Genomic DNA, 12714 nt, shown 5'->3' with positions numbered 1-12714 from the left:
GCCGTTCTGCGTGGCCGAGCAACGCACACCGTCCCTGAATCTAACGGCATCGACCCCATCGTAACACCCGGCACCCCCGAGACGTTTGGGGACCGTTTCCCGGCAGAAGGAGGAAAAAAACGGATGTGGAAGAAACCCGCAACTCGCGTGTGGGATTCGCGGCCACAGAGCCTGGTGCGTCCGAGGCCGTTAGGACGAGATCCAGGCCCGTTTGCTTCCGACTCGGTCCGTCTCCCTCGGCCGCGCGAACGGTACGTGCAGGCCACACGGGCGGCCGTGGAAAGGATCGTGTTTGGAGCCGGATGCACCCACCACAGCCAGAAAACGTCCACCCCGTGCGTTTAATTTCTGACAACGTGCCACCCCCACGCGGGCCGTGCAGGCCAAGAGGACGGAGGGGGGGTGCCCTGACCCCAGAGTCGACCCCGCGACCCCAAGCCCCACACACAAGCCATTCGGAGCATCCTCCGTCTAACCACCGTCCTAAGGGCCTACAAGGCCTCGGAGCAAAGAGCCCGGATGCTGAGAGCCGACCCCAAGTGGGGCCACCGTCCTCATTTGCACCCATCCCACAATTCCTGGCGCAAAACGGGGGGCCCGGAGGTGCTCTCCTTGCTCCACGCCCTGCAGAGAGTTCCCCTGGGCCAGCCCGTCTACACAGCCCGTGCCGCTCACACAACCCGCTGGGTTCGTTCTGTTCCCATCTGGGGTGACGGTGACACCTGCCTCAACTTCCACGAGAAATGCAACAAAATCAAGGTGAGGGGGTCCCCCGTCCTGCAGGCCTCGGCCCCCCCAAACCCGCGTCCCAGCCCGGCCGGCTGTCTTTGCAAACTGGACCAGACTTCATGACTTTCCCGTTGCCGTGGACCCGTTTTTCGGGGGGGGGGGGGCAGAGGCCGGCAACAGAGGCCTAGGTGTAGACAAAAATGATTATCACCCTTTTCAAGAAAAAAAAAAATAGGGGTGCACACGTTTTACCTCCCACTTGGGCCGAGGGTTCAATTTCAGGGTGAACGCAGCCGGTTCTAAACGCTTCGAAATGCATTTGTTTGTTTGTTCAGCCTTGAAAACAAAGTTGCGGCTTATACATAGGAGCTTCTTTTTTTTTATTCACGGCTGTTTAAAAGCCACTCTTCACATAGGAGGCCGAGTCTATAATGCCATTAACGTCCGGGGTGGCGGGGGGGGGGGGGAAAAAAAAAATAGAAAAAGCTGCAAGGGATTTAAAAATACTGACTTGCTTTCTCCATCCCTCTGCCTCCTTTCGGAGCCTTCCTAAAATTTCAAAATTCCAAAGGAAAAAAGTGGAAGACGGGGTTAGGGTGGGGCTTTGGATTCCGATCAAGGGTTTCTGGGTGACCAAATATAAGACGTGTCCGAATGGAGCCAGGTTTCTGCTTGGGGAAACGGCAAACGGTGGGCGTTCCCTGACATGGACGCAAAATCATTTTTGTGGAGAAATGGAGCAAAATCAGGAATAACGGGGTGGAAAAAATGGCCCTAAAAGATCAAAACCTCTTTTGCAAAGAGAGTGAATTTGAGCAAAGGCCGGTGCAATGGCCAGTTAGGAACGGACAGAAGGATGGAGGAGAAGACGGACGGCTTCCGTTTGGGGAGGCCCCGGGGAGACTGAGTCACAAACGCAGGCCTCTCTTCCAGGTGGACAAGCCGGGCACCCCTTTGCACCCAGGACACGCCAAACACATCCCCCCCCAAAAACTCAAGCGCTCCCCAAAAACTCAGGTGCGCCATGTGGGAACGCCCAACGTTTTGGTGACGTCATTTCCGCTCCACGCCAGCGGCCAAGACAGTGGAGACCAATGGAGGAGCCCACAGGGAAGGGGGAAAAAAAAAAAAAAAAGGAAGAAAGTTGCAACCACCTACGGACACAGCACAACGTTATCGGAAAACGCACATCCGGGTCCCACCGTCACCTGCCACGCGCCTCACCTCCGCCCCCTGCAGCGCCCTCTGCACCCCCGAGTCCTCTCGGCGAGGGGCCCCAGCCGGCCAGGCCCCGCAGCATGCAAGACGAATTAATGCCCTTAGAAGTCCGAAGCCGAGGGATCCAGAGTGCTAACGTTTGTTTGCGTTTTTTTTTGTTTGTTTTTCTTAAATCTATAATATATACAGTATTGCACTTGACTGAATTTCATTGCATTTCACTAAACTTCACGCTGCCTCAGTCTTTACCTGCCGACCACGCCCCGCGCGCGCCCCTGTGTCTCTAGGTATGTCCTTTGCGTCTGCAAAACAGCAATTAAAAAAAAAAAAAAAGCTCAACTTGGGGGGGGGGGGGGGCATCAAAGACCGGAAAATCGAGCAAGTCGGTGCTGCCTTGGCGCAGACCGTGCGCATGCGCAGAAGTCAGGTATCCCCCCCAGACGGGTCCCACGTGGGAGCTTCCCCGGCACCACCCGCACCCCCACCTCGGCGAGGTCCTCAGAGGCGTTTCGTTATTGCTGCCTTTGGGGCCGGCGGGGTGGGGAGGGGGTGCAATTTTTTTTTTTTTTTGCATTTTGCAAATAATAATAATAATAATAATAATCTCCACACGGCGCGTGCCGCTCCTGGGGCGAAAGCGAGTTCGTGGCGGTGAAGAAAACGCTTGGCGATCCAGCATCGGCATCTTCGGCGGAGCCCAGCCCCAGATCTTGTGGGTTTTTCTGTTTTTTGGGGTTTTTTTGTTTTTTAATAGACTCTTTGATGTTCGCAGGGTGTGGACGAGGCCGCATGCACAGGGGAGAGACGCCCGCGGCGGACAGGGGCGCGCGCACGGGGCTGCACGAGGCGCGCGGGGGGAGCCCAGGACGCCGTGCTGCGTGGACGGCTGCGCTGGGCGGTCTGAGCGGCCGGCTCCTGCTGTGTGTCTCTCTCTGTCTCTCGATTTTCCGCACACGCTCTGCGGGGGGTCTGGCGGGGTCGTGCGGTCCCGGGAGGCCCCCTCTCCAGGCCCGCCCGGGCGGTCTATGCAGCCGTCGGGGGTGTGGGGGACGCGGGCGGGTTTGAGTGCAGGACGCAGTGCGCGGCGTGGGCAACGGGCCCAGGGCGGCGGGCGGGTCAGAGCCCCAGGGCCTCGGCGTGCTTGCGCGCCTTGAGCCGCAGGTCGGCGATGCTGGAGTTCTTGCTGTTGCTCTTGGCGGCGGCGGCCACCACGGCGGCGGCGGACGCGGACTCGGCCAGCGACGCGATGGGCAGCCCGAAGGGGGGCGGCGGGAACATCAGGTAAGGCGCGTGCGCCGCCAGGTGCGGGTGCAGGTGCGGGTGCGCGTGCGCCACGCCTTCCAGCTGCAGCTGCGCCTGGACCTGCGTGGGGAACAGACGCGGCGCGGTGAGGACGGGGAGGACGCCTAGGTGCGGGGTGGGGGGGCGGACGGACCCTCCTCCGGGGACACCCCACCCCATCGTCCTCCTCCCGCTGGCCAGACAGCGGACAGAGCCAGACTGGGGGAGCCGCGCCCACCCCCTTGACCTCGCGAATATCGGGGTGTCTACAGCTCACCCCCCGTCCTCCCCAAAGCGCCGGGTCCTCTGACCCTTTGACGCGTCTCCGACTCAGGGTCCCCACTTTGGCTCCGGTGCCCCCCCCACACACACACGCCCCCTCCCAGGGACCCGGACGCCCCCAGTCCTCCGTCGGGCTAATGTCCTGGGGCCGGATGGCTCACCCTCTCCCTCTTGGAGGCCGCAGTGCCTGCGATGCGGAGGGGCCGCCCCGCCCTGGGGAAAGTGGGTCAACGGGCAGGAGATGCGCCCAGGCCAAGGGGGCGGGGGTCGAATCGAGGGTGGGGTGCAGACCCCCTGACGCCCTTCCCGCCTTGGGCTGGGGAGTCTGAGAGCACCCGGATGGAACCCCAGCTGACCCCCCCCCAGGTGTCTCTTGGTGCCCCCCACTCCCCACGGCCCAGCTGACCCGCGAGGCCGGGGCCCCACCGAGCGGACGTCGCGCCCTTCAGCAAACAGAGGTCCAGATAGAAACCCGGGTCTACACTGCGTGGTGGCCACGCCTCCGCTCTGCCCAGAGCGCTCCCACCCGCCTCGCAGGGTCCCCCCATGCACCCCACGCGGGTCCCTTTGGGGACCTCGATGCTGTGTCCTGACTCGCTGGCCGCCCCACGTCCACGCAGCGCACCCCGCGCGCTGGGCCCTCTTGACTCTGCTCGGAGCTGGACCAGAGACCCCCAACTCGGAGGCGCGGGGTCGGCCCGGGTCCTGGAGGGGCGCAGACACCCGCAACCCTGGGGTCCGCAGGGGCAGTGTAGACACGTGCCAGCCTCCCCTTCTCCCCCCCCACCCCATCCCCCCAACCCCAGGCTCCAGGCGGCGAGCGGGTGGGTGGTTCCCGGGGCGTGTGGGCTGTTTTTCCCTCTGAATTTGCAAAACCGTGCTTGGGTTTCTGTCCGGGCCCTCCCCAAAGGGGACTGCGAGTTTTTACAGCGTGAATTTAATACGTGCCAGCGGGTCTATAAATGCGCCCTTGTAAAACCGCGGCCTCCTTTCTTCCGCGGGGGCGGGAGGAGGCGAGGGCTGAGGGGTGCGGGGGCCGTTCCAGAAGCAAGAAAAAAAAAAAAAACACGAGCTACCTGTTGGAACGGCATCCGCAGGGCGCCCATGTTCACGTAGGGCGCCACCCTGCACGCGTCCAGGTGGCTGGCCGTGCCTAGGATCACGCCTGCGGGAGGACAGACAGGGGCCTTGAACGCCGCCCCTCGGCGGGGAGGGGGGCCCGGCCGGCGCCCCCCACCTCCCCACCTCCCCACCCCCCGCGCACCCACCTTTATGCATCTGATTTTCTTGCTTTCGGCATTTGGCCCTCCGGTTCTGGAACCAAACCTGCGGACGGGACAGACAGACAGACACACCCCAGTGAGCTGGACGGCGGGGGGGGGCCCCCCCAATTCCCTGGCGCCTGGGGTGTGGCCACGAGAGGGACCCCGGCCCCGCAGAGCACACCCCCCCAGCCCCCCTCTTCCGTTTTCTTCCCCTCCCCCAGGGCCCCCCACCCCGCACCCCGCACCCCAGCCCTGCGCGTAACTGGCTACCAGGAGGTGGGACCTGTCACTCACTTCTCGGCCCCGGCAGGGCCCCTGGATATATAAATCCAGAGTGAAGAATGAGGTGCTGGCGGACTTTCCATCTCCTTGTGTGGGCATGGCCCCCCTCCCGACCTCCCACATTTTTGCACTTTCGCCGACGACGACGAGGAGTGGGGGGCGCGCACAGGGTGAGGGGAGATAAAGAGCTCCCCGAAGGCAGGCGCCTCCCCGATCAAGCTGGGGGCGCCCCGAAGCCACAAACGTCTGCGTTTTCCGTGCCCCCTAGGAAGCCTGGAGGGGCCCGGTTAATAGGACAGAGTCGTGCGCCATCCATGAAAACGGGGTGCACGCACCCCAATAATTCCGGCTTTGCGCTCTGGGCCCTTGGCCTCTCCAAGGACGTCCAATTTGGGGGCGCCCTAGGCAGAGGTTGGGCGACCAAGGGCGCCGGGATCGTGGCCCCGCCCAGCTAGCTTCACAGGCCGGACGCCAAGATTGGGATGCAAAAGTGGCCCTCCCCCCAAAAACTCCCCACGTTCACACCGCCTCCAGGCAGCCAGGGCTGGCCACATCTGGGGCTTTCCTCCCTCCGTGTTCTTGGTCACTTAATTTTCCCTAACTGGTATTGCAGGCGTCTATCCTACCCGGGTCCGTGGCCCTATAGCCGCCACGGCCGTCACTGGCCACGCGGAGCCACCGCCCCCGGGACAGCCTGGCCTCGGCCTCCGTGCGGGAGTTCAGGGCGGGTGTGCTCAGGGCGCCGCCGCTCCAAGCGCAGACCCTGGGGGGCGCCCGGGACCCCCCACCCCGCGCAGAGAAACCTCAGCAAAACCCCCCGGGGATGGGGCGGGGGGGGGGACCCCAAGAAACGTCAACTTTTCCGTCCTTCCCAGACTCTCCAGAGGCATTTTTCAACCCGCGAGAGCTGAGCCTTCCAGAACGTTCGAAAAGCTCATCCCGCCAGGCAGAGGGAGCCTGGAAAAGTTGGCTCCCTTTTTTGCCTTGAAAAGTCATTCCAAAAAAAAAAAAAAAGAAAGAAAAGTCCGCCCACACCACCCCCGCCGCCCCCTCCAAGCTGAAACGCGCAAACCTTCCTTCCGTGCATTTGCAAAGGCTGCGTGCACATACCTCCTGACCCCTCTGTGTCAGACCACCCCCCCACCCCGGGTGGGACTGGACCCCTTTTGCACCCGGCCTGGGCGCCCCTGTCTCCTTGGGGTCCGCTCCCCCAGACGTCTGCGCACGAGCCCACGGTGCCCCCTGGAAAGGGCCTTTTTTTTTTTTTTCCCCAAAACCAGAAGCCTCTTGACATCTGGAAAAGCCCAGCTCGCTTTCCCTTTCCGCGGGAGTGGGGGGGGGTTGGGGAGTTGGGGGGGGGAGGTCGAGGAAGGGGAGGAAAAAGAAAAAAAAAAAAAAACACAACATTATGAAGAATAAAAGTGATGAATTAGCCGGCGCGTTAAGCGGTCGTAAATCAGGCTTTCGGGGTGATTCGCGGTCAATTCCAATTAGACTGGAATATGCTAACTAAAGCTCGCGACACTGGTTTCGACAGTCATTTCTTCATTAAGCGGCACTCACCGATTTCTTTCACAAACGCCCTAATCTGATTTCCTTCTGATTTCCATTACAGACAGTGAATAATGACATTTAATTTAGCTCCCTGCGCCATCAACCCAGAGATATTTGTTGTAATTAAATTACGGGCCCCCCCCCACCCCACCCCGCTCCGCAGCACCGCGGTCTCATAACTTTCGATTAGGACCCTGACAGCTGGGCGCTGGGAGCTTCCAGGACGATGCTAAAAATAAAAGGTTAATCAGGACCAGCTTCCATCGGGTCCGCAATTTATTTACAGCAAATTTCCACTCCAAATTGAAACCCGATCCTCCAACGACCGCGGGGACGGGGGAGCTGTCCCCACCCGCCTCCCCACCCCCCGCGATGGATGAGCCCCCAACAATTCGGAGGAGTCGGGATTCAAATCCGGATCGTCGTGGCCTTTTGATTCCTGCCATCCGCCCCGGTGACACCCGCGCGACCGCGGGGCCGTGTTAGCACTAATTGATTTTTATGAGCGCCTTCTGCCCTTTTGGCCCTGTGGCCGGTGCAAAAAAAAAAAAAAAAAAAAAATTCTGGTCTCCTCTCCTCAAATTTATTTGCATTATTATTTACAGCCGTTAAATTTTAATTCGCTCCCCCCCCCCGGATCGATCACCATTCCTTTTTTTTTTTTTTTTTTTTATTTTCAGGGCCCCCTCCCCGCAAACTGGACTGACACTCAAGGCCCCGGCTCCTGCCCAACCCGCTGCCTCCCGCCGCCGCTCAGGCGCTATTCGGTAATAGAGTACTTGAAAGAAATAGTGTGGAATTAAATTACAAGTAATTTATTTTTATAGAAACAGTACATCAAGGCCGGGGAGATATTACAGATCCCCGGCAGAAAGACGTGGCGAGATGACATCAGAGTGGATGTCCCCTTCAGCGGCGAAAGTTTCATCTTTTCATTAATTTCTACGGCGCCACCTCATCCATCTTTGCAGAGAAGGGTGGCCGGTGGGAAACCCACCCTCGCTGCGGCCCCAACGGACTCGCCCCGGGGACACAGGGGCCCCCCCAGCCTGGTCCCCCCCTCCCTTCTTTGGCAGGAAGCTTCTAGAAAACGCCTGCCGTTTTTTTCGGACAAGACCCTTTCGCCTGAAGAGACACCGAACCAAGATAAGACAATTTTTTTTTCTTTTTTTGCAAATTAAAAACGTTTCTAAGACACATCTGCGTTTTCGTCTCATCCAGAAAACCCGAGGACGGTTGTGTTGCAAAATGCGCGGGGGCCCTACGACCAAGAAGGAACCGCTTCTTCAAAAAAAAAAAAAAAAAAAAACCTCCGCTTTTCAAGGCCCCCTCCCCGGTGGGCGATATTAATTCGGTTTATTGCAAAGCAGCCCCCGGAGAGACTGAGCGCTCCTACTTAGTCTGCACGGCCCCGCTGCCCCGGCTCAGAAGCCTGAGAACCGAGGACACGGGAAGGCCCCGGCTTGCAGGCCCGACCTCCCAGGCGGGGTCTGCGGGGACCCCCCCCCACCCCGAGAAAGCGAGTGGGGAGCCCCCAACCCTCCCCCCCACCCCCGTCCATAAACGAAGGCGCCGCGCTGAACGTTCCCAACGCCGCAGAAAGGCCCGCCCGAGGGGGACGCACGTGCCGCGCACACCCGGGGGCGCCCCCCTCACCCCCAGCCCCGCAGACGGCGGCGGTTCGCCAGATGGGGTCTCCCCGATTCATGCGCCCGCCCGGGTTAATCCGGGCCCCGCGCGGGCGGGCAGGAGCCGCGCTCATCAAGACGCCCAGCGTGCCCGACCACCCCCCACCCCACCCCCAGCCTCGCCTCCCCGCTCCCAGGAGTGGAGCAAAGAGGAAAGAGGGGGGAGGCCTGAGGAGGGGTGACGGGGAGAAGAAGGGAAGCGTGCGAAGGAGAGAGCAAGTCGTGCAAATTCCTGACAGCTGGAGGTGGAGGGCGCACCGTGCGCCCGGATACGCGGGACCCCGCTACCCGCACCCCGGGGCGTCTCCGAGCGGCCTGCTTGCAGCGCGCCCTTCCCAGCTCCAGTCTCCTCGCGGGCCCCGGGGTGGGTGGAAGGGGACCCCTCGTCCTACCTGCACGCGCGCCTCCGAGAGCCCCAGGCGCTGGCTGAGCTCCTCGCGCATGAAGGCGTCCGGGTAGTGCGTCTCGTCGAACAGCCGCTCCAGCTCGTTCAGCTGCTCCAGCGTGAAGTTGGTGCGGCTCCGCCGCTGTTTCAGCTTCGTCTGCCCGTCCTCGTCCTCCGACTTCACGTCTTCGCGCTTCTCCTTGCAGTCGTAGATACCTGCGTGGAGGAGCGGGTGGGAGCCGAGGACACAGGGCTGAGACCCCCCCCAACACCCCCAAACACACACCGAGAAAGGCGGCCCGAGGTGGGGACGCTTGGGTGCACACGGGCGCGCGTGCATGCGCTGCAAAGGGGCCTCCGCCACCGCGCGCCCGGACGCAAGTCGATAAAACCGACTCGCGCTCATTGCTAAGAACTCGGATCACGGCGGCGCGGGCTTTCCGGGCCTACACCTGGGGACAGAAGCGTTTGCTCCATTTTCCACTTCGCGAGTCTGTTGACATACTGACATCGCCTCCCTTTTTTTTATTTTTGCAAAGGGAGCGGGGTGTTAAATATTATTATTATTATTATTATTTTTGAAGTCAAAGACGCTTGGGCGGAATGGGGCAGGCCCAGGCCCAGGCTGAGGTCTCCCTCCCTCCGGACGCCGCGCGCCAACCTCTTTCTAAGCGAGCAAGCCAGGCCCGTCTCTGAACGGCGCACCGGGGCTCCTCAGGGTGCCCCCTGGAGCACAGTGCCTCAGTTTCCCCGGTTGTCACGCTGTCTGTTTCACACGTTCACACGCGGTCGGTCGGGCAGACGCCCCACCGGGGCTCCAAAAGCGGCACTTTCTTCCATCCAAAAATTACGGGAGCCTCTGGATTTGCTGGGGGAGCAGGCGGGGACGCCACCCCCCCCCCCCAGCATGAGGTCTCCACTGGGAAGACGCGAACCCAGAAAACGCAGCCCGTCGCCCAGCTCAGAGACTGCGAATCAAAGGCGGCTGCAACCCAGGCTGGCGCGCCAGCGGCACCTCCGCGGCCCCCGTGTTTTCTTGCGCTTTTTTTTTCTTCCCCTCCTGGAGCCCGCTGGGCGCGGGCAGAGAGCACCTTTGTGCCCTGATTAGCGGTGCCCTGCGTGTCAAGGAGAACACGCCGGCCTTCAGGGGAGTCGTTGCAAAGACCCTGGGGTTGCAGCACTTTCGAAACGGGCAGGAAACGGCGCCGAAGGCCCCTGAGAAGCAAACCCGGAAACTTGCAAAGGGGGAATCCGGGAAGCTTGAGAGGGGCGAGGGGAAAATCCGGACGCCATGCCCCTCACCGCCAGCTGGACACCAGCCGCTGAAACTCTAAAGTCCCCACTGCCGGGCGGCCCAACTTGGGTTTTCAATCCCCTTTCGCCCCATGAAAGCAAGGCGATCCCAGCAACACCCTATTTCTTCGCAGCAGCAAACCCTTTCCCAGAGGCGGCCCCCTCTTCCTTCGTCCTCGAGTCTGAACCCCAGAGACTGACCCCAGCCGCCAGGCTGGGCCTCAAAGTCCTTCAGAGCCGGTGGCCGGCTTTGCAGGGTGACGCTCAGCGGGACAGGCTTCCCCCGGGGTCCCCAAGATCTCCCCCCACAGCTGCAGTCCACTCGCGTCCTGCAAATGCCAGCCTGGGGCTCAGCCCCTCCTGGGGGGCCCTTCCCAGCCCGCCAAAGGGGGAGACACAGCTGGGGGGATGTGTGGGACCCCCCCCCCAACCCTGTTCCCTTTGCTTCTGGTCTCTCTGCTTCTCTGCGTCTGATTTCCGGAAGGCCTCCACTGTCGCCCTCTCTGTGCTGGGGTTCCCTCCCCGCCACCCCGCCTTGACCGTCCAGGGTGACAAGGGGGTGGCCCGGACGAGGAGAGTGGAGGTCCAGCCCCTTACAAACGGTCAGGAACCCCAGAGGTCAGCCGCCCCGGGGCCCTGCAAACCTCTGCAATTAAATCTAGGCCTTCAAGAGCGGCCCGGGCCCGGCTGACAGGCACGGCTGCATCAAAGCGAAATGTCTTTGTATGAATCACACAGCCAGGTGCGCGGGGGGCCCGGCGGAGGGAGGAGGCGAACCCAGAGGTGAGGCCCCGGCCAGGCCGGAGCTCCCCCCGCGCTGCTGCTGGGGGGGGGGGGTCGGGGGCTTATTTCTAATCCTCTGCCAGCTTTCCGCTGCTTCCACAAGGTCAAACCTCAGAGGGATGTGTGGGTCGTCTGCGCGTTTTCAAGGCCGCGGAGACCAAACTCTTGCCATCCGAGCGTTGGGTCTGGAAAAGCAGGGCGCGTGGGCTCCCCGGGAGAAAGGCACGTCCTGGGGGACACCGTCTGACCCCTGTCCACGCTGACAGTCGGGGAGACGGGACCCGCGGAGAGAAGCGGCCGGCCCCTGCCTGCCTTCTCTTTGTAATGAAAAATAGACATCACAGGCGTCTCCAAGGGTGCCCCCCTGAGAAATCGAGCCAATTTGATGCCTCTGATTTATTGCTGTCAGTCGCCCTGTTTGTACAGACAGCTCACGGCCCGCCACCCCCACCCCCCACCTACCTCGCCGCTTGGGACCACCCCTGCCTTGCTGGGAGACCGGTTGCAAAGCTGCCCTTTTTTCGCTTCGGTTTCCAGATCGGGGCGAAACCTGCGCGCCGGGTGCGGGAAGGAGGCCCCGCCGGGACACGCGCGCTCGGCGCGGCCGGCTGCGCTCTCGGAGCCACTCGCTTCCCCTCGGGGTCTCCCACCCCCGCCACCCCCTGTCACGTCCGGACCCCGGACACCTGCGCGGGCACCCGAGTGGTTGGAATCTCCAGGCCGGCGTCGGCCAAGAGCCAGTGTGGACGTTGAAGGCCCCTGCGCGCGTCGCTTCCGCGACCACCGGCCCATCGCGAGGCGGGGAAGCGGGTGGGCGCGGGGAGAGACGCGCGTGGCTCTCTCCTCGGCGCGCGTGGGAGGAGGTCTCAGGGGCGCTGGCAGCCCCACAGCCAGCCTCGGGTTTGGGGCACACACCACCCGACCCGGATCCGCCCAGACCCGGGAGAGTTCCCGCCTCGGCTCCCGGTGCCGACGCCCCGGGGAAGCGAGTGCGCGGGCGGCGCGCGCGGCCCCAGCCTCCCGCCCGTCCTCGGCTCCGTCGCCTCCCTCCGTCCTTCCTTGTCTCCGCGCTTCGCTTCTCCCCGCTTTCTGACGAAAAGCCTGACGATGGCTTCCCGGGGCCTCTCCCTCCGAGAGCCGCGGCTGGCATTTCCGACTTTGGGGTCGAACGCAGAGCGAGCCGCGGCGCCCGGGGCCCTCTCCGCGGCGCGCGGCGCGCAGACTCCTCCGGGGGGCGAGGAGACCCCGACCCCGGGGGAGGAAGGGGGTGCCCTCCGCCTGCGCCCCCAAGTGCTTACCTTCCGCGGCCCTCCCCGTGCCGAACTCCTTCAGTTTCTCCTTGTCGTTGTCCACGTGCTCCTTGAACAAATGCACCGGACAGTGGCCGCTGCCCTCCGTAATGTCCTGGAGGCTGGATTCCGAGCTCCCCAGCTCCCGGGAGCGCGCCAGTCCGCTCTCCAAAACTTCTCTGTAGGTAATGGAGTCCTTCTTGCCCCCGCCGCCGCCGCCGCCGCCGCCGCCTCCGCAGCCGCTTTCCTTGTTTTTCTGGTCAAAAGATTTGGATACAAAAGCGGTCAGCTCTTCCATGGCTGCTCCCGGGGCGGCGGGGGTGGTGGTGAGGGGAGAGATGGGGCTCGGCGGGGCTCGGCGGGGGGCTGGCTGGGAGCCGGGCTGGGGTCCGCGCGCCTCCCCGGCGCGGAGAAGCCGGTCGGTGTGAGGGTAGCTCTCCTCCTGTTGGTATTTATGCCTTCAATTTGAGATCACACTATTTATACACCGGTACGTCGGCCCAACCCCCAGACTTGTGTGTCTGCAGCAATTACGGCTCCCGGCTCGGCGGCGGCGGCGGCGGCGGCGGCGGCGGGGCGCACGCAGAGACGCGCTCTCTCCCCCACCTCCAGTCCGGCAATTGGCTTTCTTTTCATTTCATCACTGTTTGGCGTCTGTGCACCTC

At 62.6% G+C, this 12714-nt stretch overlaps 1 protein-coding gene across 1 annotated transcript; it reads right to left on the bottom strand.

The window, feature by feature from the left end:
- Window positions 1-2517: 2517 nt before the first annotated feature.
- Window positions 2518-12508, bottom strand: SHOX (SHOX homeobox). The gene is made up of 5 exons (XM_023633696.2): window positions 12059-12508; window positions 8692-8900; window positions 4779-4836; window positions 4587-4675; window positions 2518-3309 (listed from the first exon to the last, which is right to left on the bottom strand). Exons 1-5 carry the CDS (start codon window positions 12345-12347, stop codon window positions 3064-3066), a joined length of 891 nt encoding a protein of 296 aa, XP_023489464.1. The 5' UTR covers window positions 12348-12508; the 3' UTR covers window positions 2518-3063.
- Between the last annotated feature and the right edge of the window lie 206 nt (window positions 12509-12714).

This window comes from Equus caballus, chromosome X (assembly GCF_041296265.1).
Source record: "Equus caballus isolate H_3958 breed thoroughbred chromosome X, TB-T2T, whole genome shotgun sequence".
NCBI lineage: Eukaryota > Metazoa > Chordata > Mammalia > Perissodactyla > Equidae > Equus > Equus caballus.
This window is presented reverse-complemented; position numbering and strand designations above follow the sequence as displayed.

Bases quoted from the DNA above. Each gene is read 5' to 3' on its own strand.
- SHOX (XM_023633696.2), bottom strand. From the start codon at position 12,347: ATGGAAGAGCTGACCGCTTTTGTATCCAAATCTTTTGACCAGAAAAAC. The intron at 4,837-8,691 runs GTAGGACGAGGG...TCCCGTCCGCAG, and splicing joins TCTCGGAGGCGCGCGTGCAG to GTTTGGTTCCAGAACCGGAG. The intron at 3,310-4,586 runs GTAGCTCGTGTT...TTCCCCACGCAG, and splicing joins TGCGGATGCCGTTCCAACAG to GTCCAGGCGCAGCTGCAGCT.